Source organism: Eulemur rufifrons, chromosome 7 (assembly GCF_041146395.1).
Source record: "Eulemur rufifrons isolate Redbay chromosome 7, OSU_ERuf_1, whole genome shotgun sequence".
Classification (NCBI taxonomy): domain Eukaryota; kingdom Metazoa; phylum Chordata; class Mammalia; order Primates; family Lemuridae; genus Eulemur; species Eulemur rufifrons.
Genome location: NC_090989.1, coordinates 187,946,945 through 187,973,806, shown reverse-complemented (window position 1 = coordinate 187,973,806; position 26,862 = coordinate 187,946,945). Strand labels below are relative to the sequence as shown.

General features: G+C 38.6%; 1 protein-coding gene and 1 non-coding gene across 8 annotated transcripts; one reads left to right on the top strand and one right to left on the bottom strand.

Annotated features, from left to right (window-relative positions):
• Positions 1-1,600: 1,600 nt before the first annotated feature.
• Positions 1,601-25,138, bottom strand: THUMPD3 (THUMP domain containing 3). Of its 7 annotated transcripts, none has more exons than XM_069473855.1 (11): positions 25,073-25,138; positions 24,487-24,534; positions 23,518-23,803; positions 21,858-21,935; positions 12,811-13,287; positions 10,621-10,751; positions 7,512-7,581; positions 5,030-5,145; positions 3,427-3,537; positions 2,675-2,793; positions 1,601-2,473 (listed from the first exon to the last, which is right to left on the bottom strand). In XM_069473855.1, the coding sequence occupies exons 3-11, from the start codon at positions 23,767-23,769 to the stop codon at positions 2,235-2,237; spliced, it is 1,593 nt and encodes a 530-aa protein (XP_069329956.1). In that variant the 5' UTR covers positions 23,770-23,803; positions 24,487-24,534; positions 25,073-25,138; the 3' UTR covers positions 1,601-2,234. The 7 variants fall into 7 exon arrangements, with proteins under 7 accessions (XP_069329956.1, XP_069329959.1, XP_069329953.1 ...); XM_069473858.1 differs by having other exon boundaries at positions 25,090-25,125; XM_069473852.1 differs by lacking the exon at positions 24,487-24,534 and having other exon boundaries at positions 24,871-25,132.
• LOC138388824 (U6 spliceosomal RNA) lies at positions 19,506-19,613 on the top strand. The gene has a single exon (XR_011234308.1). It is a non-coding gene; the product is annotated as a U6 spliceosomal RNA (small nuclear RNA).
• Positions 25,139-26,862: the final 1,724 nt, after the last annotated feature.

Below are 26,862 nucleotides of genomic sequence, written 5' to 3'. Positions count from 1 at the left end.
ATAGGGTCCTCACCAGCCAAGAAGGCTCTCAATAAATGTGGCCCCTTGACCTTGGACTTCTCAGCCTCCATAAGTGTAAGAAGTAAATTTCTTTGTATGTGTTAGGAGTACAAAGAGTAACAGGGTAAGCCCTGTTATAAACAATGGGCTGTTTTTTTCACATTGTCCAATATACGTTTTTAAATTTGGCATGCAGACCTGTATGTGGTGCTTCTCCTGAACTTTAACATGCCAAACAAGGTACAGTAATTAAATTTTTTTTCCCATAGAATTTGCAAACTTTTACCGTATCCTCACTGAACTTCACATGACACCTAAACTTATAATAGAAAGGGCTATGCTTGAGAATAAGGATATCTTCCTTTTTCCACGTCTGTCTCACTAGTAAATACGAAGCACTTACGGACTTCAACGTACTTTAGGTACTTCACAGACCTTCCAAATTACCTTCCTTTTTTGTCTTCAACTTACCATTTTGGTCCCTGGAGTAGAGACCTGAGCCCTCCTGACATTGATGCGTCAGGGCCTACAGTTTGGGCAAAATTTCCTAAAAGCCTTATTTACCATTTTAAAAGAAATAAATGTAATCAAATATTCCCTTTTTTGCCACTCTGGTATACTGTCAGTCTCAGGACATAACTATCTTCCTCTAATTTGAATTGTAAAATCTTTCCCAATGTTTACATAATTTTTTCCCCCTCAAATGTATTGACTTTCATTCCCAATAACAGTATAGGGCCTGTAACTCGGGTATTTATGTTCAGATTATTATAGACTCTCTTTCCCATCACTCCCTTAAAAACTAAGTTATTTTACAAAAGTTCATTTCCTCAACAAATACCAAATTTCCACTCTGGCAGGTACTGTGCCACTGACTTCATAAAACAGTGGTGAAAACACATGGTCCTTGTACTTGTTTTCATGGATTGCTAACCAACCCTTACTTAGTTTGAGGTTCAAATTGTCTCTTTTGTCAGAGGTGAAAAGTTTTGTGTTCAACCTATAAATAATGCAACTGTGCAACATAATGGTAAAAATGCCAGTCTATTTCCAATTCATTAAGTGTGAGGTAGGAGATCACAGAAAAACCAGACTAGGATTGTTGGCTACGCTGCTAATGTGAACTCTATTCTTTCAAAGGAAGGAAGTACCGTGTCCTTTTATTCTAAATGGAGACATCAAAAGGTTAAAAACTTTTGAGTAATAAGTACTATTATATTACATAACATGACAGACACTGAAAAATCTAAGCTGAACGCAGCCAGATGCTCCAGAATAAATACTGTAACGAATCCCACATAAAACCTCAACTACTCTTGGTCCCAGGGAAGCACCATTTTTATAAGTATTTTATGTTGAGGTTATTTCATTTTCTTCAAAATCTTAGGAAGGACAAGCTACAACTGGAAAAGCAACTAAATGTGAATAGTGATCCAGGAGAAAATAACAAAAAAAGATACATGACCCTCAAATAAAAAGTTTCCCATTCAAAGATACATCATCTTTTTCTCTAGTCCTTTTAAGAAACTGGCCAACAGGTTTATGCTTGGCTTTGAAAAGAAACACACACCTTTGTGTACTGAAAGGAAAACATTTTTAATTTGCCTTGTTGGTCCCATACCTTATCTACCAGTGTATATGCTATTTACAAACAGAAATGTTTTATAAAACTAACAGTAAAGTATCTCTGCAATCTCTTTGATAAATCCTGGTACTCTATTTTAATTGTATATATTAATCTGAATAACAGAAGCATATTTTAATTCTTAAGGCAGGTGGTAAACTTTCCTATAGGTCTTGTGAAACTTCATCTTGTCACGGGGCAAATTGTGTTCACAAAATGTAATACACTTCATTTTTTGAGCTTGAGGTAAAGAACTTGAGCAGGTGAACAGCAAAGCTCATAGGCAATGAAATGTGGCCTAAGATGTAATTATATTTTCTGCCTTTCTTTTAGGCCAGGGTAGCTTTGCACTTGCCACAATGGAAAACAGGCTATAAAGCCCGAAGATAAAATGTTCTAAACCCAAATGCCAGAGCATTTCAGTAGGCTTTCACTATGCATCTTTAAAGTGTTTTAAGCAAAATACTAATTGCCCACTACCCCTTTGAAACAGCTTCAAGGGAAAGCTCTGCTTTCTCATAAGACTTTTTCAGCTCCATCACTCCTTTTGCTAACTAGCATGAAGAGCTTTGGACTGGTTTTAAGAGTACAGACTGCACTTCTGTTAATACTATTTTTCTCCAAAAGCAAGTTCTTTGTGCTGACATTTCCAGTGTTGGGAAGTATGAATACTATTAGTCATCTTCATCCTTTGCATTACCAAGGAGTTCCTCTTTCTCCATCTTGTTCTGAAGGACAAACAAAAGGTTGAGGCGTACGTCCCAGAACATAAACTGCAGCACGAAGACCCCCAATGTTCACCCAAACTGTATCCACCTTTCGCCATACATGTCGCATTCCAGATAATGCCTGTGTACACACAAAAAGCATAAAAACAATTAGGCTCACAATCTGCTTCTAATCCAACTAGGAATCTTAGCTGCCAGCAACAAAACACTACGGGAAGAGAAAACAAATCCTATTCCCAACTAATATCTCCAAGTCTACTTAAAAAGATCTTAAAGTTGCCACAGGTTGAGATTTTGACCTAATGTCAAAAATGTATAGCACCTTGGTAAAGCATTTCGTGTCCTGAGTGAGTAGTACAGCTCGGCCTGTTGCAGGTGTACAGACACGGCCCATCTCCCGTAGGCAAGCTGGATAAAGGTTCCAGTTTCTCTTCTTGGAGCCTATCCTATAAAAGACGGTCTAATGAGTCAAACATTGTTGCAAAAGACAAATATGTAGGACTATATGAAACGAGAGGATTTCATGCATCCTGAGGCACGAAAAATAGTTGTATTTTTAGAAATTAGAGCTTTGCCATTACATGTCAATGAAATAAGCTGAGTGAGTGAACCGCTTGGAGTTCTGAACCAGAAGAAAAATTTGGGGTGTCAATTATGATAGTTATATAACTTGTCCTCTTAATAAATCTAATAAGCAGTCAACTATATAAACCAAGCCAGTGATTAGAAATCATCTATCTTGAGAAAACCAAATCCTCCTTAACCTTTTTGGGTAAAGTACCACTGTGTAATTCAAGAATGGGTTAGAAAGTGAATTATAGATAATTTAAAGAAGAACCTCCTGTGAGGATCAAAGTGTAGTTCATACATTCCACAGTTCTCAGGGGAAACAATATGTAAATGCATCATATTGTTATTAAGTGAAAAGCAGCTGTTAGGTCTGCTAAAAGTAATTGAAGATTTTCTTTCTGACTTAGAACAGAATCTCAAGGAAAATAATGAGATTTAAAAGACAAGTAAGTACTTGTGTAATAGGTGAAAGTAAAACTTGTTTTTAAAAAAAACAATTCCTACCTTTTTCCAAATGGCAAATCTGTTACAATAATGTCCACAGAGCCCGTTCTTAATGGCAGATTACAGATATCCCATTGAACAGCATCTATGGGCAAGCCCCAGGATGGTTTGCTGTTGAGACAAAGGAAAAGTGCTTCAATTTATTGTGAAGCACATAATTCTTAAAAAAATTTTTTTAACTATCAATAAAAATTTTAGTACTTGCATAAAGAAAATATAAAATCATAAGATAAAACTATTACACTGAAACCTAAAGTCTACCAAAATGACAAATTTAAAAAATGGTTAAGAATGGTTTTCAAAGCATGTCAGCTGGGTCCGTAATCCCAGCTACTTGGGAGGCTAAGGCAGAAAGATCACTTGAGCCCAGGAGTTTGAAGATGCAGTGAGCAATGATCACACTACTGCATTCTAGCCTGAGTGACAGAGCAAGACCCTGTCTCTAAAAAAAAAAGTAAAATTGATAGAAATATCACAGGCTAAATAGACAAAAAGTAAAGGTAGAGAGGGTCTGAACAACAAAATATTCAGGGGCCAGAAAGGAAAAAATTTAAAAATGTTTATCAAGTTTGGAAAAAACAAAGTGATCTATATACTGGGCCTCAAAACTTGAATAAAAATGAAACAAGCTATATCATCAGAATTCATCACAATAAAACAAGTTAATATTAAGAAAATCAAAGCCTTCCAACTACTTATATATGTAAAATCTAAAGTTGATCCAGAGACCAGCAACATCAGCATTTCCCAGGAGCTTGCTACAAAATGTAGACTATCAGGTCCCATTCTAAACCTGCTGAATCACAATCTGTGTTAACAGTACTCCCAGGTGATTCATACATACATTAATGTTTGAAAAGTCCTAAACAACTAGATCAGAGATACGATGAAATATACAACCAATGACTTAGAAAGTATAACAAAAATAGAGGAAAGGCTATATAAATTAATATTTCTATACAGTGGAATACTATGCAGTCATTAAAACAGAATGTAAAAACAGTATTTAAAAATTTGGGAAATTAAAATGCATCTATATGATACTTTTCCAATATGTGGGGGGGAAAGATATATGAATAAGGAAAGAAAAAGGAAAACAAAAACAGTTGTGTTAGGGTGAGGAATATAGTTAAGTAAAAAATGTTTTTAAACTATAAAATTATAGGCCAGACTTGGTAGCTCACACCTGTAATCCTAGTACTCTGGGAGGCTGAGGTGGGAGGATCGCTTGAGTTCAGGAGTTCAAGAGCAGCCTGAGCAAGAGCGAGACCCCATCTCTACTAAAAACAGAAAAATTAGCCAGGTGTGGTAGCAGGTACTTGAAGTCCCAGCTACTGGGAAGGCTGAGGCAAGAGGATGGCTTGAGCCCAGGAGTTTGAGGCTGCAGTGAGCTACAATGACACCACTGCAACAGAATGAGACTCTGTCAATCAATAAAATATAAATTATTTTCAATAAACTTTTAAAATTTAAACAGTCTCAAAGTATGTTCACTTTGGTTATAATGATGTCACAATGCGTGGGGTATTAATTCATAAAGTCTATGAAAAGTGATTATCTAAGTCTAAAGGATACTAAAAAATCTTTTAAATGAAAATTTTACCCTTCTTTAATTTGGTTCTTGGTCAACAAAGATGAGATGTTATTTGCTGCTCTATTTACAGCCAGTGGATTATTATCACCAGCAATATGGTAACAATCAGACCATTCAGTAGCCCCCTAAAAGATAAAAGTATATATTAAAACAGAAGTAGCAAACAGCAAAAAATAATTATTTCAATCAATTGCTAACAAACAAGACAATCCAGTGCTCTTCTAAAATGGCAGAACAATGCATGTTGTCGACTGTATTCTTCCCCTTGCTGAAAATACCTTCCTGTTCTTCCTCTGCTTGTTCAACTCCTACCCACTTTTCAAGACCCAGCTCAAATGTCATGTCCTCTCTGACACCAACCCCAACTCTCCAAGCTGCCTCTCTCTCATCTGCCCTTCGCAAAGCACCATGTACATACATACCTCTGCCACTGCACCTGTTCTATTTTTAATTATTTCTTTCCCTGTGTGCCTCCTAATCAATCTGGGAACTCCTTGAGGACAGGTCTAGTATTTTATTCAACCTCTCACCCAGCAGTGTCTAGCACACTAAATAAACCCTGAATAAATCCTAAGTAAACATGGTTTGAAAAAATTAACCAAATCAAACTGACTAAGCTTATACCCTTTTGTGGTTGTAGGCGTTTACATAATCTGATATATTGGAATATTTGAGAATTTCAAAATAAAATGCAATTTCCTTTGTATCATGGGCATTTGAATAATTACCAGAGGATTTTCTAATTTTAAATCAAAAACATGTCAGCAGAATATAAATACAAAGCTGTCTCATATCATTTGACAGTGACATGTGACCCTAGGTCTGAACAATGTTCTACACAGATTAACAGAAGGTTTGTGACATAAAGCAGAGGAAGGTTCTGCCTCTACTTGGGGTTGAGTGGCAAATACCTCACCTCTTCCTTTGTAAACAGTAACACACCTGACATCCATCAATATAGCACTTCACTTCTTTTGCCCAGACACTTGAGGGTGATGACATGCTCTTGTCTATAATCCTATGACTTCAAACAAAAAGGAAGTTGAAGTGTGCCAGAATTTATGGTGGGTGGGGATATAGAAGGGACCCACAGAGTTGGATGAAAGCCTTAGTGATTCTGATCCTCCTTTTTTTTAAAACTTACTTGCATTTTCAGCATCACAAAGAGTTGGGATTTTTACAGTACTTCCAAGTTTTAAAAAAAGTATTCTAGATGAAATATTTTACACTTTGATGAACAAATCTGTATATATACCCTATCAATTCCTTTCATAATTTTATTCATTTTGATCATACATTAGTTTAGATTTTCCTACACTGGCAACCTCACGACTACTCTTTAAATGGAAATGGCTCAATCTTTTTATCTTCTTTTTTTTTTTTTTTTTTTTCCTTTTGGCTTTCTTTTTGACTCCATTTTCTAGCTCTGTTGTGTATTTCTTGACATGTAGTGACCTTACCTGCTATTTCATACACATATCATGGTTAATGCTGGAAAACAACACTGCTTTGTTCCCAGAATCCTTCTTGACCACAGTTGGGTTTTCTCTATGTGGATCTCTCTGGCCAAAGTAATTTCACTAGCTGTCACTAGCCAAACACAGTAGTTACATAGACTACTATGACTTCCTTCTTGGAATTTAACTCCCAGATCACAGATATCATTTTCTAATTACAGTTTGGATTATTTTTCCTTTTGTGGGTTGCTTTGGACTTGCTCATCTGTCCAATTCTGCCCACTCAGAATCTGTAGTATCTCCCCACAGTTCATTACAACTGGCTTTCAGTACACTATGTGGAAGAACTTACTGTATTTTCACACAAATATAAGCCATTTTACTGGGAGCTCCCTCTTCCATATTGTTTATAAACATATAGATGAGACTAATTCAGGGAGAATCAGTATCTACTGTTAAATATTCTCTGTTTAGAAAATGCCTTACCATTTCCTGCTTTGCTTTAGGTAGTTTTTAGGAGTCCTCAATAGTAATTTTGAAAACTATTTAAGAGCATTTGGTATGTAAGCTTGTCAGACTTCCTAAAAAATCTAAGTAATGTTCATAGGTTTTCCATTTTTACAACTATACTTAAACCCTCTAGGAACTTAAGTGGATTAAGAAGCATAATCTCACTTTATAGAAATGAAAATCACCTTCTTTCAGTTTATGCTTATGCCTTCAATTATCCTTCCCCGTTCAAGCCTACCAGCTTGTCTTTTATGAAAAGGGGACTCACCAGCAATTTGTAATTCTCAGCTCCCTCTGTAATTCAGTGAATAGACATCACTATCTAGTCCAATAGCACTTGGCTATTTCAACTAAATAGTTGCAGTCTTTACACAAAATTTCCAACTTTACTGCTGTAATTGTTTTAAAACTCTTGGGTCCAATGACCCAACCCTGGTGATTTCATTATGTCTAATTTGTCCATTAGGTTTAGAACATTCTGGACATATCACTTGCTTATGTAAAAGCTAAAGAAATGTTATTACCTCTATTGGTATTGCCCCTGTTCCACACATTGGATCGACTATTATATCATAAGGTAGAGGATCACAGAGCCTGGAGGAAAGAGAAGAGCTTAAGTGAAAAGATTCAACCAAAAGCTGAGACTTCTACAAGGATAATGCTTGAAGCTATACTGAGGACCTATGATACCAGCACATGAAAGAACACCTATCTACAGTCATTTTAAAAATCAATTTGAGGCCGGGCGCAGTGGCTCACGCCTATAATCCTAGCACTCTGGGAGGCCGAGGCAGGTGGATCATTTGAGCTCAGGAGTTCGAGACCAGCCTGAGCAAGGGCGAGACCCGATCTCTAGTAACAATAGAAATTATATGGACAGCTAAAAATATATATAGAAAAATTAGCCAGGCATGGTGGTGCATGCCTTGTAGTCCCAGCTACTCGGGAGGCTGAGACAGGAGGATCGCTTGAGCCCAGAAGTTTGAGGTTGCTGTGAGCTAGGCTGATGCCACGGCACTCTAGCCCGGGCAACAGAGTGAGACTCTGTCTCAAAAAAAAAAAAAAAAAAGCAGAAAGAAAAAATGAAAACATGTCTCAAGTAAAACATGCATCAACATAAGTTTATTGGCAATTAAACATTCAGTATACCTTAACTGCTGAATTTAATTTTAAAGGTAATAACTTTGATATAAAAACAATTGCTTTACTTTGAGCACTTATTCTTTGCCAGGTATGGATTTAAGCTCTTTCCATGTATCATCTCATTGAATCCTCAACAGCAACCCTGTTAGGTAGATTACTATAATTATTCTCATTTTAAAGATAAGCTGATGCAAGGAATCATTAAGTTACCTGTCCAGGGACACAAAACTAATAGGTAACAGAGTCAGGATTACAGGCATTACTACTGTTAGTACTTAAGTGCTCCCCCCCCTCTATGAAGCACTAGTGAGAGGTCACTAGGTTTCTCTTACCTTTTCTTGTCCTTCCAATCTTTTCATGTTCTGTTATGAGACTTCTCACATGTATGATAATTATTTATTGCCTCCACAAGACAAATTCTTGGAGAATAACACTGGGTTTTCATTGTAATACTTGTTCTGCTCTACGTCCCTCAACAGATAGCAACAGAATCCTTGGCAACCATCTTGGGGTGGTAAGCAATCCTGTACTCCCAACCACTGCTGATGGGTCAGGGGTGGACACTTGACCAAAACTGTATCAATGAGATCCTCTCTTCCAGGAATTTGGAATAAAGAGCTAAAAACCCTAGGCAGTATGGGTTCTTCGTTTGAAATTGGAAATACATAAATTTAGATGAGGGACAGCATGCGATGAGTGGAGACAGTAGTCCACAGGCTTTAAGGAGTCAGCAAAGTGGCTGCCTAGGTTTCTGGTGGTTTTCCAAGATGTGGTTCCCACCCTCCTTGAGACGGCGTTCAGTTTTTCTGTGGATTCCCCAAGATTTCTCCTTATCTTTCCAATAACCTCCCCCCTTGCACAATCATCACTTTTCTATCCTAAATTAGCTTACTTAGGTTTTTAATATTTGCACCCAAAATAACTTCCTCTCTGTATTCCTGGCTTCTACCATATTCCCTGGCAGTAGATAATAAACATTTGTTTTTTTTGTTTTTTTTTTTTGAGACAGAGACTCACTCTGTTGCCCGGGCTAGAGTGAGTGCCATGGCGTCAGCCTAGCTCACAGCAACCTCAAACTCCTGGGCTTAAACGATCCTACTGCCTCAGCCTCCTGAGTAGCTGGGACTACAGGCATGTGCCACCATGCCTGGCTAATTTTTTCTATATATTTATTTTAGTCGTCCAGATAATTTTTTTCTATTTTTAGTAGAGACGGGGTCTCGCTCTTGCTCAGGCTGGTCTCAAACTCCTGACCTCGAGCGATTCACCCACCTCGGCCTCCCAGAGTGCTAGGATTATAGGCGTGAGCCACCGCGCCTGGCCAACATTTGTTAAATAAATGAAGACTAGGAGCTCTTCCTTAATCAAACGGGCCTAATTTTCTATTATCATCATTGAATTAATATGTTCTAATTGTGCTGAACTGTGACTCGCTGAACGAGCAAGATAAAACAGGAAGCAAAGATTGGAAGAAAAGGAAACACAATTACAGTCATGCACCCCGTAACAACGTTTCAGTCAACCATGGACCAAATATATGAAGGTGGTTCCATAAAATTATAATACTGTATCCTTCCTATTTTAGATACACAAATACTTACCACTGTATTACAACTGCCTACAGTATCCAGTATAGTAACATGCTATGTAGGCTTGTAGCCTAGGAGGAATATTATACCATACAGTCTAGGGGTATAGCAGGCTATACCGTCTAGGTTTGTGTAAGCACACTCTATGATGTTCACACGACAAAATCACCTGATGACACATTTCTCAGAATGTATCCCAATCACTAGGCGATGCATGACTGTATTTAACTACCAGGACACGCCAGGTACTACATAAAATAGGTATTTTGCAAATGTTTCTGCATTTAATCCTAATAATCCTTTAAGTATCACATCAAACCTATTTTGCAGTTTGGAAAACAGAAGCTTAGAGAAGATAAATTTGTCCAAGTGGTGGAAAGAATCACCCAATAGAAGAGCGAAGGGCAAAAGAGAAGCAAAGCTAGATAGTGCGCTCTGAAAAGTGAAAAATCCTGGGATGATTCTTGGGTTGCTGTGAGAACAAAATTTAAAAATACAAGTAAAAACTCTTTTGTGTTCATTTACACTTATATACATAAAAATCTCTGCTTTTATCTGCTTCACTGCATAGAAATGAAATACAGCAAAATTTACTCTACCTCCCAAAATACAGTATGTCCTTTCTAACACAAATTTGCCAACCCTATTCAAGAAGCAGATGCACTATCATTTTCATTTTAAAATCAAGAAAATTGAAATACTGATTGATATTTTCAGGATCACAAGGAGTCAATGTTGGATATAGGGGAAAGAAATACAACATTAGCTTTTAATCCTCTTTTTTATCCACTACATTCCAAGACAATAACTGCCCCCCCACACACATACACAATCAGTATTTTGAGGGGAAAATTCAAACCCACGTGTCATTTTAATGTGAATAGCAAACTCATTCTCTTACCTGAGCATCCCATAGGCAAGAGTTGATCTAAGAGTTGTAGGTCCAAAATGTGTAATATTTCTTCGGTGAAGACTCTCTTCAGTCAATGCAATGCCCACAATGATTTCATTATCATGTATATTCAAAAGAACCTGTATAAAGTTGAGTAAGACAAAATAGTTTTAGGATTGTTCAAACTGCACTCATTACTAAGACTTTTTGAGGCGTTACCAATTTAAAAATTTTTTTGCATTTTTTTCATTGAAGTATACTTTGTGTATTACCAAGTACACAAATCTTAAGTGTACAGTTATTAAGTTTTTACCTAAAAATACACTCTGTAGCCACCACCCAGGTAAAGACAGAATATTTCCAATACCCCAGAAGGCTCCCCTCGCTCTCCCAGTAAATACCCACTCAAGGTAATCAATAATTAACCTGACTGCTACTACCATGAATTAATTTTTTTATTTTCTGAACTTCATATAAATTAAGTCATATAGTATATGCTATTTTATTTTTTAATCCTATTTTCTTTTCATTTACTATATTTATCAGTTGGATACCACCAGATTTCACCCCAATTTTTATAATACAAACATACTGTGAAGGCTTATAAGTTGTTTAATACATATAAATTTCTAACTTTTTCAGAAAAAAATTCAAATATACACAAGTGTTACAAGAATACTGGCACAGTGAAATCCCAAATATACCCTTCACCTAGACTAACCAACTGTTAACACTGTGAAACATTTGCTTTTTCATCTTGTTAATATTGTTTTCTTACTATTTTCTTAAACCTGACTCAATAATGTCTGTGAAACAATGGCATTTTTGTCTTAGTTACAGTTTTCCCAACACAGTTAAACTATTCAAATAAAAATTAAAGTAAAAATAAAATGTTCCATAATCTTTCACCTAAAAGTTCCTCATCACAATCTTTTTTTTTTTTAAGACAAAGTTTTGCTCTGTTTCCCGGACTAGAGTGCCATGGCATCAGCCTAGCTCACAGCAAACCTCAAACTCCTGCGCTCAAGCAATCCTCCTGCCTCAGCCTCCCGAGGAGCTGGGATTACAGGCATGTGCCATCATGCCCGGCTAATTTTTCTATATGTATTTTTAGTCATCCATATAATTTCTTTCTATTTTTAGTAGAGACGGGGTCTCACTCTTGCTCAGGTTGGTCTCGAACTCCTGAGTTCAAACGATCCACCCGCCTTGGCCTCCCAGAGTACTAGGATTACAGGCGTGAGCCACTGCACCCAGCCCCTCATTGCAATCTTAATAGCTTCTAAGTTGGCATTTAAATCCAGGTAGCATGGTTCCAGAAACTGTCCTTTGAGTCACCTTCTTAACGTTTGGGCACCATTGTTCTAGTTAGCCTATGCATTCTCATGGCAGCTATATGAGAAAAAAAGGAACAGGGAATTGTTCTCCTGATTTGACATTAAAAAAAAAAAAAAATTAGAGAGACCAGTGACTTGCCCCAGATTCAAGTATCCCAAAAGCAACAGAAACTCACTTCTTGATAAAAACATCAGTGCTAAGGGCCTTTTAAGCTGTCAGAAATTTAAAAGATCCTAGTTCCTATTGATCACATGTCAATCACCTGGGTAGCAGAAGACTAAGACCAAGGAGAGTAATCATGCTAAAACCAGGTATTTGGATTTGGAAATCTAGCAGAATTTAAGAAATAGGAGAGCTAGATCTAGGATGAGCATGTCCTGATTTGAGAAGGACAGGGTTTGTCTTACAAATGTACTTCACTTTTTTTTTTTTAGCAGCAAAGCTCTGCAACCAAGACACACCTAAATAAAATAATTGTTTTAATTCTGGTTGATGTCCACATAATGTAGGAAAAAGGTACTAGATTAGAAATGAGAAAACAATCTTGATAGCTCCCATCTATTCAGAACTTAGTATATGCCAGATAAATGTATTACCTTATTAACCTTCAGGACAAACTTGAAGGTATATACCATTATTGGCTCAATTTGAAACAGAGGCTTAGAGACTTATCTTGTCTAAAGTTAAACAGTTGTGGAGTCAAAATTTGCATCTAGATCTCTGTCTCCATAGCCTATGCTCCCCTTAACCACACCCTACTAGTGCTATTGCCTCAGTTTAATCGTCATAAGATTGGGTTAGTCTGGAAATTCTACAAATTTATGGACAGGCTTCTTGAATCATAGGCAGAGCAGTACGTACCTCCACATCAAAGTTGGTCATGTCAGCCTTCCACTTAAAATGATCTTGAATAGCACCTCCAAAATCTCTTGCAGCCTCATTTGAGGTAAAGCAATGTTTCTCTCCTGCCCTGTTGCACGTGACTCTAAACTTCAGCACTTGAGGCTCAGTTTCTTGTTTTGTGCTTTCATCAGTCTCATCTTTACAAGATGCCAAATCATCACCTACTAATGTTGATATCTCCTCTTTGATGGCTGGATTTTCATAATAATCTAAGATATGTGAATCTAAAGCATTGTCAGTGAACTCTTTTTTAATATCTGTCTCATCTATTTTGTTGTCTTTTCCATTATCAATCTTCCCTTTACTTGAATTCTGATTTATCTTTTTGCGCCTTGTTTTTTTTTTCTTAAAACTGGTGTTAATTTTCCATACTTTTAAAGGGTCTGACCATGGAAGTTTTCCAGCCAAGTCTTCAAACTCCTTTAGAACTTCTTCCTATAAACGACAGAGAATGAAATCCATTCACTTCTCATGACTTTGATTGAACAAATAAACCCCTACTTTGATTATAGACAGTCATTATCCATGAGGGAATTCCAGGATCCCTGAAGACACCAAAACCCAAGGATGCTAAAGTCCCTTATATAAAATGGTGTCGTATTTGCACATAACCTACACACACCCTCCAGTATACTTTTCATCATCTCTAGGTTACGTAAAATACCTAATAAAATGTAAATGCTATGGAAATAGTTGTTATACTGTATTGTTTAGGGAATAACGACAAGAAAAAAGGTAGTACATGTTCAGCACAGATGCAACCATTATAAGACTAACTATATTTTCAATCCCTGGTTGGTTGAATCCACAGATGTGGAGGTTCAGCTGTACTTTGATCATTATGCTGAGGGTGACAGAAGTGTAGAACAAACAAGAAAGTAAAATAATGCCTACAATTAAGGAAACTCAAATCTCATAAATTAAGATATATACATGTTAAGCCACTAAAGAATAATACAAGACAGAATTAAGTAGGCAGATAATAATACAAGGCAGATTACAAGTAGGGCTTCAAGATTAAAATTTAAGCAGTAAGAAACTATATTACACTTAAAATTTATACAGTAAGAAATTACCTCCAGGGAGGAAGTGGTGGATGAAAGACAGGGTATGGAGAGCAACTTATCTCTCCCTGACTGACTTCCTTTCGGATCTTCTGAATTTTGTGCTGTGCATGCATATTAACTATTTTAAAAAGCAAAAACTTTAAAAGAAAGAAAACCTTAAAAAGTTAAAAAATATATCTATCCAATTTCTAAACAGTATTAGGAGTCATCGTTTTTTAAAAAAGTAAATCCAATAATGCCCCTCCCTTGCATAAATTCCTTCAACAGCTTCCCACAGCATGTAGAAAACCTAAATTCCTTAAAGAGCCGAGTATAATCTGACTCCTGCCTATTTCTCTCACATCATTTCAGGACCATCCTTTCCCTCTACTTAGAAGACATTTGCTTCACTCAGTCTCTTTGTTCTGCTGGCTCCTTCCTTATTACTTAATAGCAGTTTAAAAGGACACATCTCTGAGAGGCCTGCTCTACCTAAAGTAGTCCTCCCAAGTCACACTCTTCCTGTTTTATTTTCTTTGCAGTGCTTAGCATTATCTGAGGTTACTAGGTTTATGTATTATTCACCATCAAAGCTCCTCCAAGAACATAAGTGCATGGTGGAAAGGACCTTACCTGCCTGACCCCTGCTATAAGCCACACCTACAATAGTACCATATAAATAGCATATAAAAGGGGTCAATAAACAGCTGCTGGAAAATATGTGATTAAATGTTAAAATAGAAGGTACAGAGCTGTGCTGTCCAAGACAGCAGCCACTAGCGACATGTAGCGATTGTTATAAAATGTAAATGATTTAAAATTAAATAAAATTAGACATTCAGTTCCTCAGTCACTTTAGCCACATTTTACCCACTAACAGCTAGTGGCTACCATAGTGGATGCATAGACACAGAACATCCCCATTATAAAGTTCTACTGCACAGTGCTGGTCTAGACAGTGTATGTTCCTAAGGATCACAGTAGAAAGAATTCCGTACTGACTGATGGAACTGAAACTTGAAAATACAAGTGAATGAAGGGGTTTTGCTACTACTTGAAACCTGATGAAGTAGTGTTAAACTTCAGGATTAGCAAATTCAATTCCATTTACAAATAGAGGCCCTTTCCTATAAAGAGCTTCTCAAGGACTGGTAAGTTTAAGATGGTGCAATAACAGTGGCACAGCCCCTTTCTTCAGAAACTGTTCTAAAAGAAAAACAACAGCAATACATTCTACTAGATTAAAGTTTTTAAAATAAAAAAAAGAAATACCAACTCTATCTTTGTTGAATTGACATGGTTTCTATAACCTTGAACCATAAGAATTCCCAAGTACAATGAAGGTCAAACAGAGATGCAGGAAGACATGGACAGAAAGAATGACCATAGACCTCAGACAAAGGGGAAAGCAGTCTGCAAAGTAGGTAGCATATGTACTTTGGAACAGCAGGGAAGAAGTGTGTGGACCGATGGAGGGAACTTCCCTGGACCTCCTTTGTACCAAGCAGCAGCAGAGGAAGGAAATGGAAGCTAAACAAGGACTCTCACAGACATGCTGTATTTGCTGGAAACTGTTGGTAAGGTAGAGTTTCAGAAAGATACTCCTGTGCATGGTAAATAACCCTGAAGCTGCTGATCCCTTGAGGCTAGGGAGAAGTAAAGGTTAAAAGAACTCATTCAATGTTATGGAAATTATACCTCAATAAAGCTATAAAAAAAAGAAGAACAATAATTCCACCCACAACCCTTGGTCAGACCAGGGAGATTTCCTGCTAGCATGGAACACATTCTTTGCTTCTCCCACTACAAGTACCTCATAAATGGCAGGTCCAAGAGGAACCCACTCATTCAAAAATGAGCAATTATCAGAAGTTATCAGCACATGACTTATATGAAAGTAATAAAAGCAAAAAACAGGAAGCAGAAATAGAAAAATAAATAGCAGACAAAAAACCTAACACAGAGCAGTTAAAAACTGTGATCAAACACAATACAACATCAAAAAATATAATGAGGAAATACCTTTGTAAAGTAAGAGCTCAAAGCAATAATATAAAAGCAGAAAAAAAGATGATGTGAGCCAGGAGCTAGGGCTTACAGAATCAAAGAAAAAGTGGAATAAAAAAATAAAACAAACTGGAATTGCTGGCAGCTGGGATGGAATGACAGGTGGCTGGATAGGCTATCTTGGCCAGATGGCTGTTGGGCCCCAGGGGTAGGTCTGGTGCTGCTGGGCCTGGCTAGGGCTCCCAAGCGCCAGGGGCCTCCCTGCCCCACAGCAGGAAGGAATATCAGCCCAGCAACATCAAAGGCAAACGCAAGCAGGCTGGATCTGGTGCCTGAGCACGCCAATTGGCATCCAGGTCACCCTTTGCCACCACGTGCTCAAGGGCCGCAAGTTCCTGAGCCATTGAGGAGCACGATGCCACCAACTAGACTCCCCATTAAAGAATTTCCCTGGCCTCAGACCTCGCCTGGTGCTATTTTTGCAGGAAGCTTGGAGAGCAGGAATAATTCAGACATGAATGCCTTCCAAATTGTGAGCTTGGCCCAGGGGGAAAAGTTTGGGTGGGAGTGAAGTCAGACTTTGCCAGGTTCCTTTCGCTTTTACGCTTTTATGAATTAGTAAGAATTTCGAACACAGGCAACAGATCACAGACTAGTATAACGAAGCGCCATGTACCCAGTGTGGAGCTCTGACTACTCACCACCCACAACCCATCCTGCCCTATTCCTGGTTATTTTGAAGCAGATCTCAGGCATCAGGTTATTTCTTCTGTAAATATTTGACAATGTATCTCTCCAAGATGAAGGGTCTTTAAAATACAATCACAAAACTTGTCACACCCCAAAGAATTATCAATTAAAAAAAAATCATTGCAGACCATATCTGAAAGCAGCACATAGAAAAGGCAATGCTGAAAACATATTAAAGGATATGGAGAAAAGCAAAGCAAATAAAATAGAAATGAGTAAAAAGTAAAAAATGATTAGAGGGAAAATGATACGTATGAAAGACAGTCAAAAGAGATCCTATACATGTATAACTGGTTTCCCTAAAGAAGGGATTTAAAATAATAAAACAAAAAAAATTTTTTTCTCAAATAATTCAAGAAAAGTTTCCAGAAATGTAGTGGACTGACATGTCATGACAAGGAGTTATCAAGAGTGAGACATATTCTGATAAATATTACGCTTCAAAGATTGGGAAAAAAAAAAAAAAAAAAAAAAAGTCAACTAAGCACCAAGCAAAAATATCAAGCAAGCAACAAATAAGGTGAAAATATATCAGGATAGCCTCAGAGTTTTCCACGACAACATCTAGTACATTTAGTAGTAGAAGAGAATAAACACCGACAATATCTTTAAGGAAGGAAAACGTAACTTCAAATAATTTTATATCCAAATTATTAATCAACTATAAAGGTAAAAGACAAACATCTCTGAACTCATGTCATTCAAGAGATAAAAAGAAAAACTATAACAAAAGGAGAGGTAATGTGCCTATAATCTATTTAACTACAAGACTAACATGAAAACAAATGTAGGGACAATGACTATAAAACAGAAGGTAAATGGTTACAAAATGGTGGGTAAATGGGAAGGTAAAGAAAGAGAAGATGGGAAGTAATTTAAACATGCTGATATCCCCATCTCTTATACTGAGAAGTCAAGTTAAAGATGACAAATAAAATCTAAGTATATTTAAAGGCATAAGGGTCGAAACTAAGAAAACTATGAAAATTAAAACATAGAGGGAAGAAGTAGGAAATATGTCAATTTCATCACTGCTCTCAGTAGGGATTCAAAAAATACTGTGCGGCAGTGTAGTGTGGTGATGTGTGCTTGTAGTCTTAGATACTCGGGAGGCTAAGGCAGGAGGATCCCTTGAGCCCAGGAATTTGAGGTTACAGGGAGCTATAATTAGGCCACTGCACTCCAGCGTGGCCCACAGAGTGAGACACTCTCTCTGGGGGGAAAAAAAAAAAGAAAAGAAAAAAAGTACTATGTAAATAAGCCCAGAGACTCAGGAGGCTGAGATAAGATGATTGCTTGAGACCAGGAATTCAAGACCTGTCAGGGCACTATAGCAACACCCCATCTCTACAAAAAAAACTTTTAATCATAGTCCCTGCTACTTGGGAGACTGAGGCAGGAGGATTGCTTGAGCTCAGGGCATCAAGTCTACAGTGAGCTATGATTATGCCATAGCACTCCAGCCTGAAGACACAGTGAGACTCCATCTCATTAGCTAATTAGCTCGGTGATTCATGCCTATAATCCTAGCACTCTGGGAGGCCAAGGCTTGAGGTCAGGAGTTAGAGACCAGCCTGAACAAGAGCAAGATCCCACCTTCACTAAAAATAGAAAAAATTAGCTGGGCATAGTGGGGCACGCCTGTAATCCTAGCTACTCAGGAGGCTGAAGCCGGAGAATCACTGGAGCCCAGAGTTTGAGGTTGCAGGCCGATGAACTCTAGCCCAGGCAACAGAGCGAGACCCTGTCACAAAAAAAAAAAAAAAAAAAAAGAAAGAAAGAAAAGAAAAGAAAAAAAGAAAAATGTATAACATAAATGTGATAAAACTAAGACCAAAGATCTGTCATATTAATAAATATCAATGAGATAAACTCTCTTATTAAACACAAAGATGACCCTCAGATTAAATATGTACAACAGGGTCCTGAAAAAATAAAAAATTAAAAAATTAGGCCAGGCGCGGTGGCTCACGCCTGTAATCCTAGCACTCTGGGAGGCTGAGGCGGGTGGATCGCTCAAGGTCAGGAGTTCGAGACCAGCCTGAGCAAGAGCAAGACCCCGTCTCTACTAAAAATAGAAAGAAATTATATGGACAACTAAAATATATATAGAAAAAATTAGCCGGGCATGGTGGCGCATGCCTGTAGTCCCAGCTACTCGGGAGGCTGAGGCAGTAGGATCACTTGAGCCCAGGAGTTTGAGGTTGCTGTGAGCTAGGCTGATGCTATGGCACTCACTCTAGCCCGGGCAACAGAGTGAGGCTCTGTCTCAAAAAAAAAATAAAATAAAATAAAATAAAATAAAAGGGGGGGCGGGTTACGGACTAAATAAAGTCATGATATTGTCTAAATATTTAAAAATAAGAGAACTCATTAGAATGTTCAAACTAATAGGCTTTTTATAAGACATTACAAAGTATAATGACATAAAGAATAAACTTCACAGTCAACAGAGTGAAAGCTAGAAACAAAGGTTCAAAAATGAGGTTTTACTATGGCAAGTTACGATTTTACGTCCAAAAAGTGAATGGCTTGACAATTTTTCTTAGTCAGACACACAAGTTTCCCTTGCACAGATGTGAAAATCGGTCTTAAACCTTGCTGCTCTTCTTTTGGGACTTCCACCAGGAACCTCTGCTGCAGTTACTTAAAAGGCAACTCTGAAATGCTAGCCCATATAGAATCACCCCATAATAATCAAATTCACCTCTAATTAAACAATTCAAACTGCCCAAAATAATATAAACTTTAGGAAGGCAAAAATGCAAGAATTTAAGAAAATATTAATGCCCTACAAGGTGGAGGAAACAATTTAAGATAAAAACAGATTTTAAAAGATACATGTTGGCCGTGCTCGCTTCGGCAGCACATATACTAAAATTGGAACGATACAGAGAAGATTAGCTATGGCCCCTGCAAGAGGATGACACGCAAATTCGTGAAGCGTTCCATTAAAAAAAAAAAAAAAGATATATGTTGGCCAGGTGCAGTGGCTCACACCTGTAATCCTAGCACTCCAGAAGACCTAGGCAGGAGGACTGCTTGAGCTCAGTTCGAGACCACCCTGAGACCCTGTCTCTATTAAAAATAGAAAATTTAGCTGGGTGACACAGTGCACACCTGTATTCCCAGCCACTCAGGAGGCTAAGGCAGGAAGATTGCTTCAGCCCAGGAGTTTGAGGCTACAATAAGCTAGGATGATGCCACTGCACTCTACCCAGGATGACAGAGTGAGACTCTGTCTGCAAAAAAAAAAAAAAAAAAAAAAAGTTAACATTTATTCCTACACAGAACTGTTTATTAAAATTTCAAAATAGTGGGCCAGGTGTGATAGCTCACACCTATAATCCCAGCACGTTGGGAGGCCAAAGCAGAAAGGATAGCTTGAGGCCAGGAGTTCTAGATCAGCCTGAGAAGCAGAGCGAAATACTGTCTCTACAAAGTATTTTAAAAATTACCCAAGCGTGGTGATACACACCTGTAGTCCAAGTTACTTGGGAGGCTGAGGCAGGAGGACCACTTGAGCCCAGGAGTTCCAGGCTGCAGTGAGCTATAATCATGCCACTGAAATCCAGCCTGGGCAACAGACTGAGACAATGTCTCCAAAAAAGAAAAAAAATTTCAAATACTTAGCAGCAAAACTTTTCAACAGACTGCCTTTCAATACTATAGTTTCATCCATATGATTTAGTTGTCAATGACTACCAGAAGTCTGAACAGTTATTATGATAGTGTTGAAAATTACATTTTTAGTTAATTAAATTTATAATGCTTTTTAATCTGAATACTTTTAGGTTTGGTCTTATTTTTTCCAGGCTGTTGGTTTATATCATTTTGATTTTTTTTTTTTTTTTTTTAGAGACAGGGTCTCACTGTCACCCAGGCTGAAGTGCACTATGGCATGATCATAGCTCACTGCAACCTCAAACTCCTGGGCTCAAGCGCTTCTCCTGCCTCAACCTCCCGAGTAGCTGGGACTACAGGTATGAGCCATGCCCACCTAATTTTTTCTATTTTTGGTAGATATGGAGTATCAATCTTGCTCAGGCTGGTCTCAAACTCCTGATCCTCAAGCAATCCTCCCTCCTTGGCCTCCCAGAGTGAGCCACCACACCCAGCCATGACTGGTTTTTAAATAATGTTTTGGAAATCAACCTGTTGCCAATAAATAAGTTAGAGAATTAGGCAGCATATCATACGTGTTTTTTTTTTTTTGAGACAGAGTCTCACTCTGTTGCCCAGGCTAGAGTGAGTGCCGTGGCGTCAGCCTAGCTCACAGCAACCTCAAACTCCTGAGCTCAAGGGATCCTCCTGTCTCAGCCTCCCGAGTAGCTGGGACTACAGGCATGCACCACCATGCCCGGCTAATTTTTTCTATATATATTTTTTGCTGTCCATATAATTTCTTTCTATTTTTAGTAGAGATGGGGTCTCGCTCTTGCTCAGGCTGGTCTCGAACTCCTGAGCTCAAACGATCCGCCCACCTCGGCCTCCCAGAGTGCTAGGATTACAGGCGTGAGCCACCACGCCCGGCCCATAGGTGTTTTTAAAAAAATTATTTCTAAGATAGGCAATAAAATTGATAAAAAATGTTTTTAAGCAGTTGACTCTGGACCTGACCAAAAAGCAGTATACAAAAATCCTAAAGCCTTGCTGCAATCTATTTTCAACCTTCAATTTAGGCAGCAGCTGAATATTTAGGACTCAGACGCTAAGTACTCGTTGGAGACAAAGCTGTTGTCCTAACAACTTAAGGAGTATTTAGATATTACTTTGGCCTTATTTCAAAAAATGAAGGTAGGGAAGAAAGCAGGGGAAAAGGCAGGATAGTGAGGAAATGTTATGTTATTTGTAGATGACACACAAACTGTGAACTTATTCTTTGGTTCACACTCTAGAAGCAATTCTATTTTGGAACTATATATATAAATATCAACAAAGCTAATCTAAGGTTTCTATCTTTTGTAAGAAAGTTAAACAATTTGTTTTATTTCCTATAAAGCTTTGTTTTTCAATATTGATTTTTTAAAAACTTTTGGGATAGACTATCAGCAAATCTCTGGATTTTACTATAAAAGCCTCCCAGTATTCTCTATTACAAAAGCAATAGTAATGCCAAATGACAGGCAGAATGTGAAAAGTAAAAAGAATCTTTTTGGAGAAGATGGCTGAAAATCAGCCATAATGTTTGGCCTAGCTCACCTTTGTCTTTTTGAACTGGTAATCTTGAAACTCCTGAACAACCACAAATAAGTTATCAACTGATCTCAAACAATGAACCTGGAGAGGGAAAAAAAAAGTTAGAAACAAATTCTTTTTTTTTTTTTTTTTTTTTGAGACAGAGTCTCACTTTGTTGCCCAGGCTAGAGTGAGTGCCGTGGCGTCTGCCTAGCTCACAGCAACCTCAAACTCCTGAGCTCAAGGGATCCTCCTGTCTCAGCCTCCCGAGTAGTTGGGACTACAGGCATGCACCACCATGCCCGGCTAATTTTTTCTATATATATATTTTTAGCTGTCCATATAATTTCTTTCTATTTTTAGTAGAGATGGGGTCTCGCTCTTGCTCAGGCTGGTCTCGAACTCCTGAGCTCAAACGATCCGCCCACCTCGGCCTCCCAGAGTGCTAGGATTACAGGCGTGAGCCACCGCGCCCGGCCTAGAAACAAATTCTGAGAAAGCTTTTGAACAGCACAAGCTATCAACAATTAAATATTTTAAAAATACACATAATAAAATTAAAGCAGCTACTTCCTCTATTTTGTATTTTAAAATTTTCCCATCTCCCTACTATCCCAACTCTTTGGTTCCCCATCAGCTTCTGCTCTTCCCCTACAGAAAGGGAAGGACAAATGGAAGGACAGAAGCTTCAAGTGTTTTGTGGGCAATACGTGTTTGGGAGAAAAGGGAAAGATGAAGACATTGAACTGGGGCTTTATCATATTTCCCTCATGGCTCTCTATGGGACAGTATATTGCAGTGGTTAAGAGCAGGCGGGCTGAGCTCCAGCTTTGTGATCACTACTAGCTGAGAGACCCTGGGCAAATTATTTATTTTTCCTAAACCTAATGATTAATGAGGATAATAATAGTGTCTATCTTCACAAAGCTGCTGGGGCTATTAACTAAAATACTGGATGGAAAACATCTGCTTACCAATTCATTCCACATATATTTACATGGTGCCTACTATATGCCAGACACTAAAGCTTGGGATATGTTGGTGGAAAAAAACAAACAACAATCCCTGCTCTCATGTTGTTTATGTGGTAACGAGATATATCTTAGTTTTTATTGCAGTGGGATGGCAGTCTGCTGACCTTCAATTCTCACCTTCAAATGATTACTAATTACTTTTGGGCAAGAATTTCTTCGAAAAAGATTAAAAGAAAAATTCCTTATGCTTCATCACCAAAGTCTAAACTAGTCTTCAGCTAGATGCTGAAGTAAATAAGTTAAAGATTCTTTCTGGTGAATCCAATCCTCAAGAAATACTAAGATCACTTCTAAAAATATAGCAAACCTATTACTACTACAGGATGAGCATTCTGAATCTGAAAATCTTAAACTTTTTGAGTGCCAACACAATGTTCAGCGGAGCATTTTGGATTTTCAGATTCAGGAAGCTCAATCCAAAAAATCTGAAATCCCAAACACTTCTGGTCCCAAGCATCTCCAATAAGGGATACTCAACATGTAGTCAAAAGTACAAATCAGTACCAAATTGAAAATGCAATAATACTTTAAAATCATCTGATTTGGAGCACAGCAATGAAAATCAAGAGGGATTCAACAGGGGTCTATAAACTGGAAAGTAACCACAAAATCAATTTAGAAAACTATTTTAAATATTGCTTCATTCAAACCTGAGCCAGACTTTCCACTGAAATGACAAAATATATCTTGCCACGGTCTCTGCTGATTTTGCATGATGACCCCAATTTCTCTCTCACTTCATCTGCTGCTGTTTGCTCAAAGCCAGTAGGTACAGTGGCTCCAATAGTGACTAGAAGCTCAGACTCACTTCTGAGGTCACTTTCTGTCACTTGTACAGCTCTCTGGTTCTCATGAAGGTTCACATCTAAGAGTTGGTTAGTGGCTTCTTGAATGTCAGACATGTTGGCAATGCTTCCAAGATCCCTAAAACAGTCCCTTTAAAAGTAGTACAGGAAAGAAAGAGAAATAAAGCCTAAATATTATCATCTTATATTTCAATTATAATCAAAAACATCTCCTTTAAAGGGCAAGAAGAACAAGGCAACATAACAGATATTGCCATAATTGGTCAACACACCTGATTAAGTATCAACCAAAGTTACAAGGTTTGAATAAATATGGGCATAGAGTGAAGGCTGTAAAAAATGTTGTCATTATTAAACAAGCAATACAGGTACCATGGAAGAAAAGGAGACAGGCAAAAAGTATTTCCATACCATGCAATGTATGGTTTGGGGTTACCTATGTTGATAAAAACCATCTCATAATCACCAATAGAGGCGGTGGAATACATTCAAATACTTTTCTGCACCTATTTCTATTAGCTAGAGGTTAAGAACATGGGGCTTTGGAGTTTCAGATAGATACGGGTTTGAATTCTTGCCACCACCACTCAGGTTGAATGACCTAAAGCCAGTTAATTCTCCCAAACATCAAAATGGAGGAGAGCTGTTGGGAGACTTAAGAGTAACACATTTTCAAGCCAGTGATTAAAACTTGTTAATAGGCTATCTATCTTCCCTCCTCCTGTGAAGTGGAGAGCGTTTCATGTATTTAAAAATGATTAACTGAACACCTACTATCTGATGACTATAAATACTCGAATGCCTACTACTTGCCAGGCTCTGGGATCCACGGATGGGCATCAGGGGAGATCTCGGAAATATCTGAAATAGCAAACCACATGTCCTGTATCTGAGCATTTGTGGAGGGGGTGGGAGAAGCGGTGTTAGGGAGGTGAGGGATCAATAGCTCTCACTAAATTTTCAAAGGGTTTGAGACTTAAAACAACTTAAGTGAGTTCAGAGTACACACTGTCCTAGTGCTGTGCCAGGGACAGGCAACAGGGTTTAACACTAGGTCAGTTCCTGCCCTTAACGAGCTCAGAGTCACTGTAAATACAATCTCCACCTTCTAAATAAGGACAGCTGAAGTAAGCGAAAGGGCATGTCCTTCCCAAGGTTAAAGAGCCAATCAGTACTGCAGAATGGAATAGAACTCACGTCTCCCGGCTCCCACCCACAGGGCCCGCGGTCACAAGAATCGCCGGGAGCGGGTAAAGGAATGGCGGGGGGCAGGGAGAGGCAGCGAGATGAGCTCCACTGCGGCGCTGGCCTCGGTCGCAAGACAAAGGCCGTCCCTCCGTCCTGAAGCTGAAATACCGGAGGAGCATAACCTGGCCATTCCCACCCGCCACTCAGTTACCGGCCACCAGCACAGACCCTTCCGGCTCCCGCACCCCGCTGGCCTCGCGCGCGAACTGGTTACGCCACCGGAAGCCGCCCCACCACCCCGGAAACGGAAGTTAGGCCACAGGTCATGGCAACTCCCCTCTAGGGGCGGGTGTCCGGACAAAGTCGTGAGGAAAGGAGCATGCGCGGGAAGTTCTGTGCGGGTTGGGAGCGGGGATTCTTTTGCAAGCTGAGCGCGGGGAGTCGCACGGTCGTGGCTAACTCTGAGGGCTTAGCTGTGCTAAGCGGTGGGACGCACTTCACAGGCGTCATCTAATTTGGAACAAATCCCATTTTAACGTCGGAGAAACTGAGTCGCAAAGAAGTTAAATATCTTTCCCAAAATGTCGAACGACTAGTTCCTGATTTCTATATTGAGTTCAATATTTTTGCACTACGGTTTACCTAATATTTTTCTTTAAATAGATTTTAAGGAAGAAAAGAAAAATAGTTCAGAGCAGTCTACGTGAGGTATGCAAAATTTATCAGGCCCAGGGAGACGTGAGCTTGCCACTTCAGTAATGTTCCCCACGACCCTACACACACCCATGCCTGGAGGCAATTGCTTAAAATCTTTCTGTTCCTGACTAGCTTACTTACCCTTAACCCTCACTTTCCCGGGATTGGTGATACAGAGAACAGTGTTTAGCCAATAAATAGTTTATATCATTTTAATGTAAATTCTTGGTAAACAACTCTGCAGCTGCCTCTTTTCCCATTAGAAATCCACTAGTTATTGAGAAGCCAGACCAGAGGAAAAAAAATAAGTAAATAAAAAGATAAAAATCCACTTGTAACTCCTGCTAATTGGAGTGTATATTCAGGACAGCTTAAATCTATGCTCTGGGTTGCAATCCTCAAGCTTGGCCAAAATAAATTCTCTACTTAGATTAATTTTGCCTCAACTTCTTCCTTTTAGGCCAAGAAAAGTTAAGAAGAAACTTTTACAACTCAACTAAAAGGGCAATATAAAACGGACAAAGGACTTAGAATATGTTGCCGAAAGTTCGGTATTTGTCCCTGAGGCTGAATCAGAACAAAGAACAAGGACAAATGGTTTGAGGAAAAGGAAAGAAAAATTTATTAATTTGCCAGCAAATGAGGAGGGCAGTGGACTCAAAGACTGCCATCCTGACTTTAAGCAGAAAAACAGGATTTTCAAAAGGGGCGTTTTCAGCAGTTGGGCTCCAATCTGTGTGACCAGTGTCACATGTCCTGACTTCAGGCTATTGTTTAACAATAATTGGTGGTTTTGGTAGCCCTTATCTCTGGGATCTCATCACCCTTGTGACTTTTGTCAGGACTGTACTGTTGAGCCATCTCCTGTGGTTTAAGATGCCAGAAAACAAACAGCAAAGAACATTTTTCTGCCCCTTTGATTACTGGCATCAGCAGGAATACAGGTTTTAATTCCCAAAATGGGTGGGAGGGTATAAAGAGACAATTCTTAAAACATTTTGTTGCCCTTCTTCGGACCTTTACTTCTGTTACAAACAGAGATTTCTCTAAAGATACACAAATGGCCAATAAGTGAGACAGAGCAGGGACCCCTCTTAGGGACCTGTGGAGGTGGGGTGGGGGCCAAGCATAGAAGTAAAGAAAAAATCTTGAGTCCCTTCATGGGATATTCCAGGCACCTAGCTAGCCTTGAAAAGTAAATTAGCAACCTGATAAGCAAGGAGATAGTAATTAAGTAGTCCACCAAGCAATCCAGAGTCAGGAGGTATTTTAGTTCCCTATGAAAACTAAAAGATTCTATCTTTT

Excerpts from the sequence above, each read along its gene's own strand:
- THUMPD3 (XM_069473852.1), bottom strand. The coding sequence starts at position 25,040 with ATGCTCCTCCGGTATTTCAGCTTCAGGACGGAGGGACGGCCTTTGTCT. Across the intron at positions 13,288-21,857 it reads ACCAGTTCAAAAAGACAAAG|GAAGAAGTTCTAAAGGAGTT; the intron begins GTGAGCTAGGCC and ends TGTCGTTTATAG. Across the intron at positions 7,582-10,620 it reads CTTGCCTATGGGATGCTCAG|GCTCTGTGATCCTCTACCTT; the intron begins GTAAGAGAATGA and ends TCTTTCCTCCAG.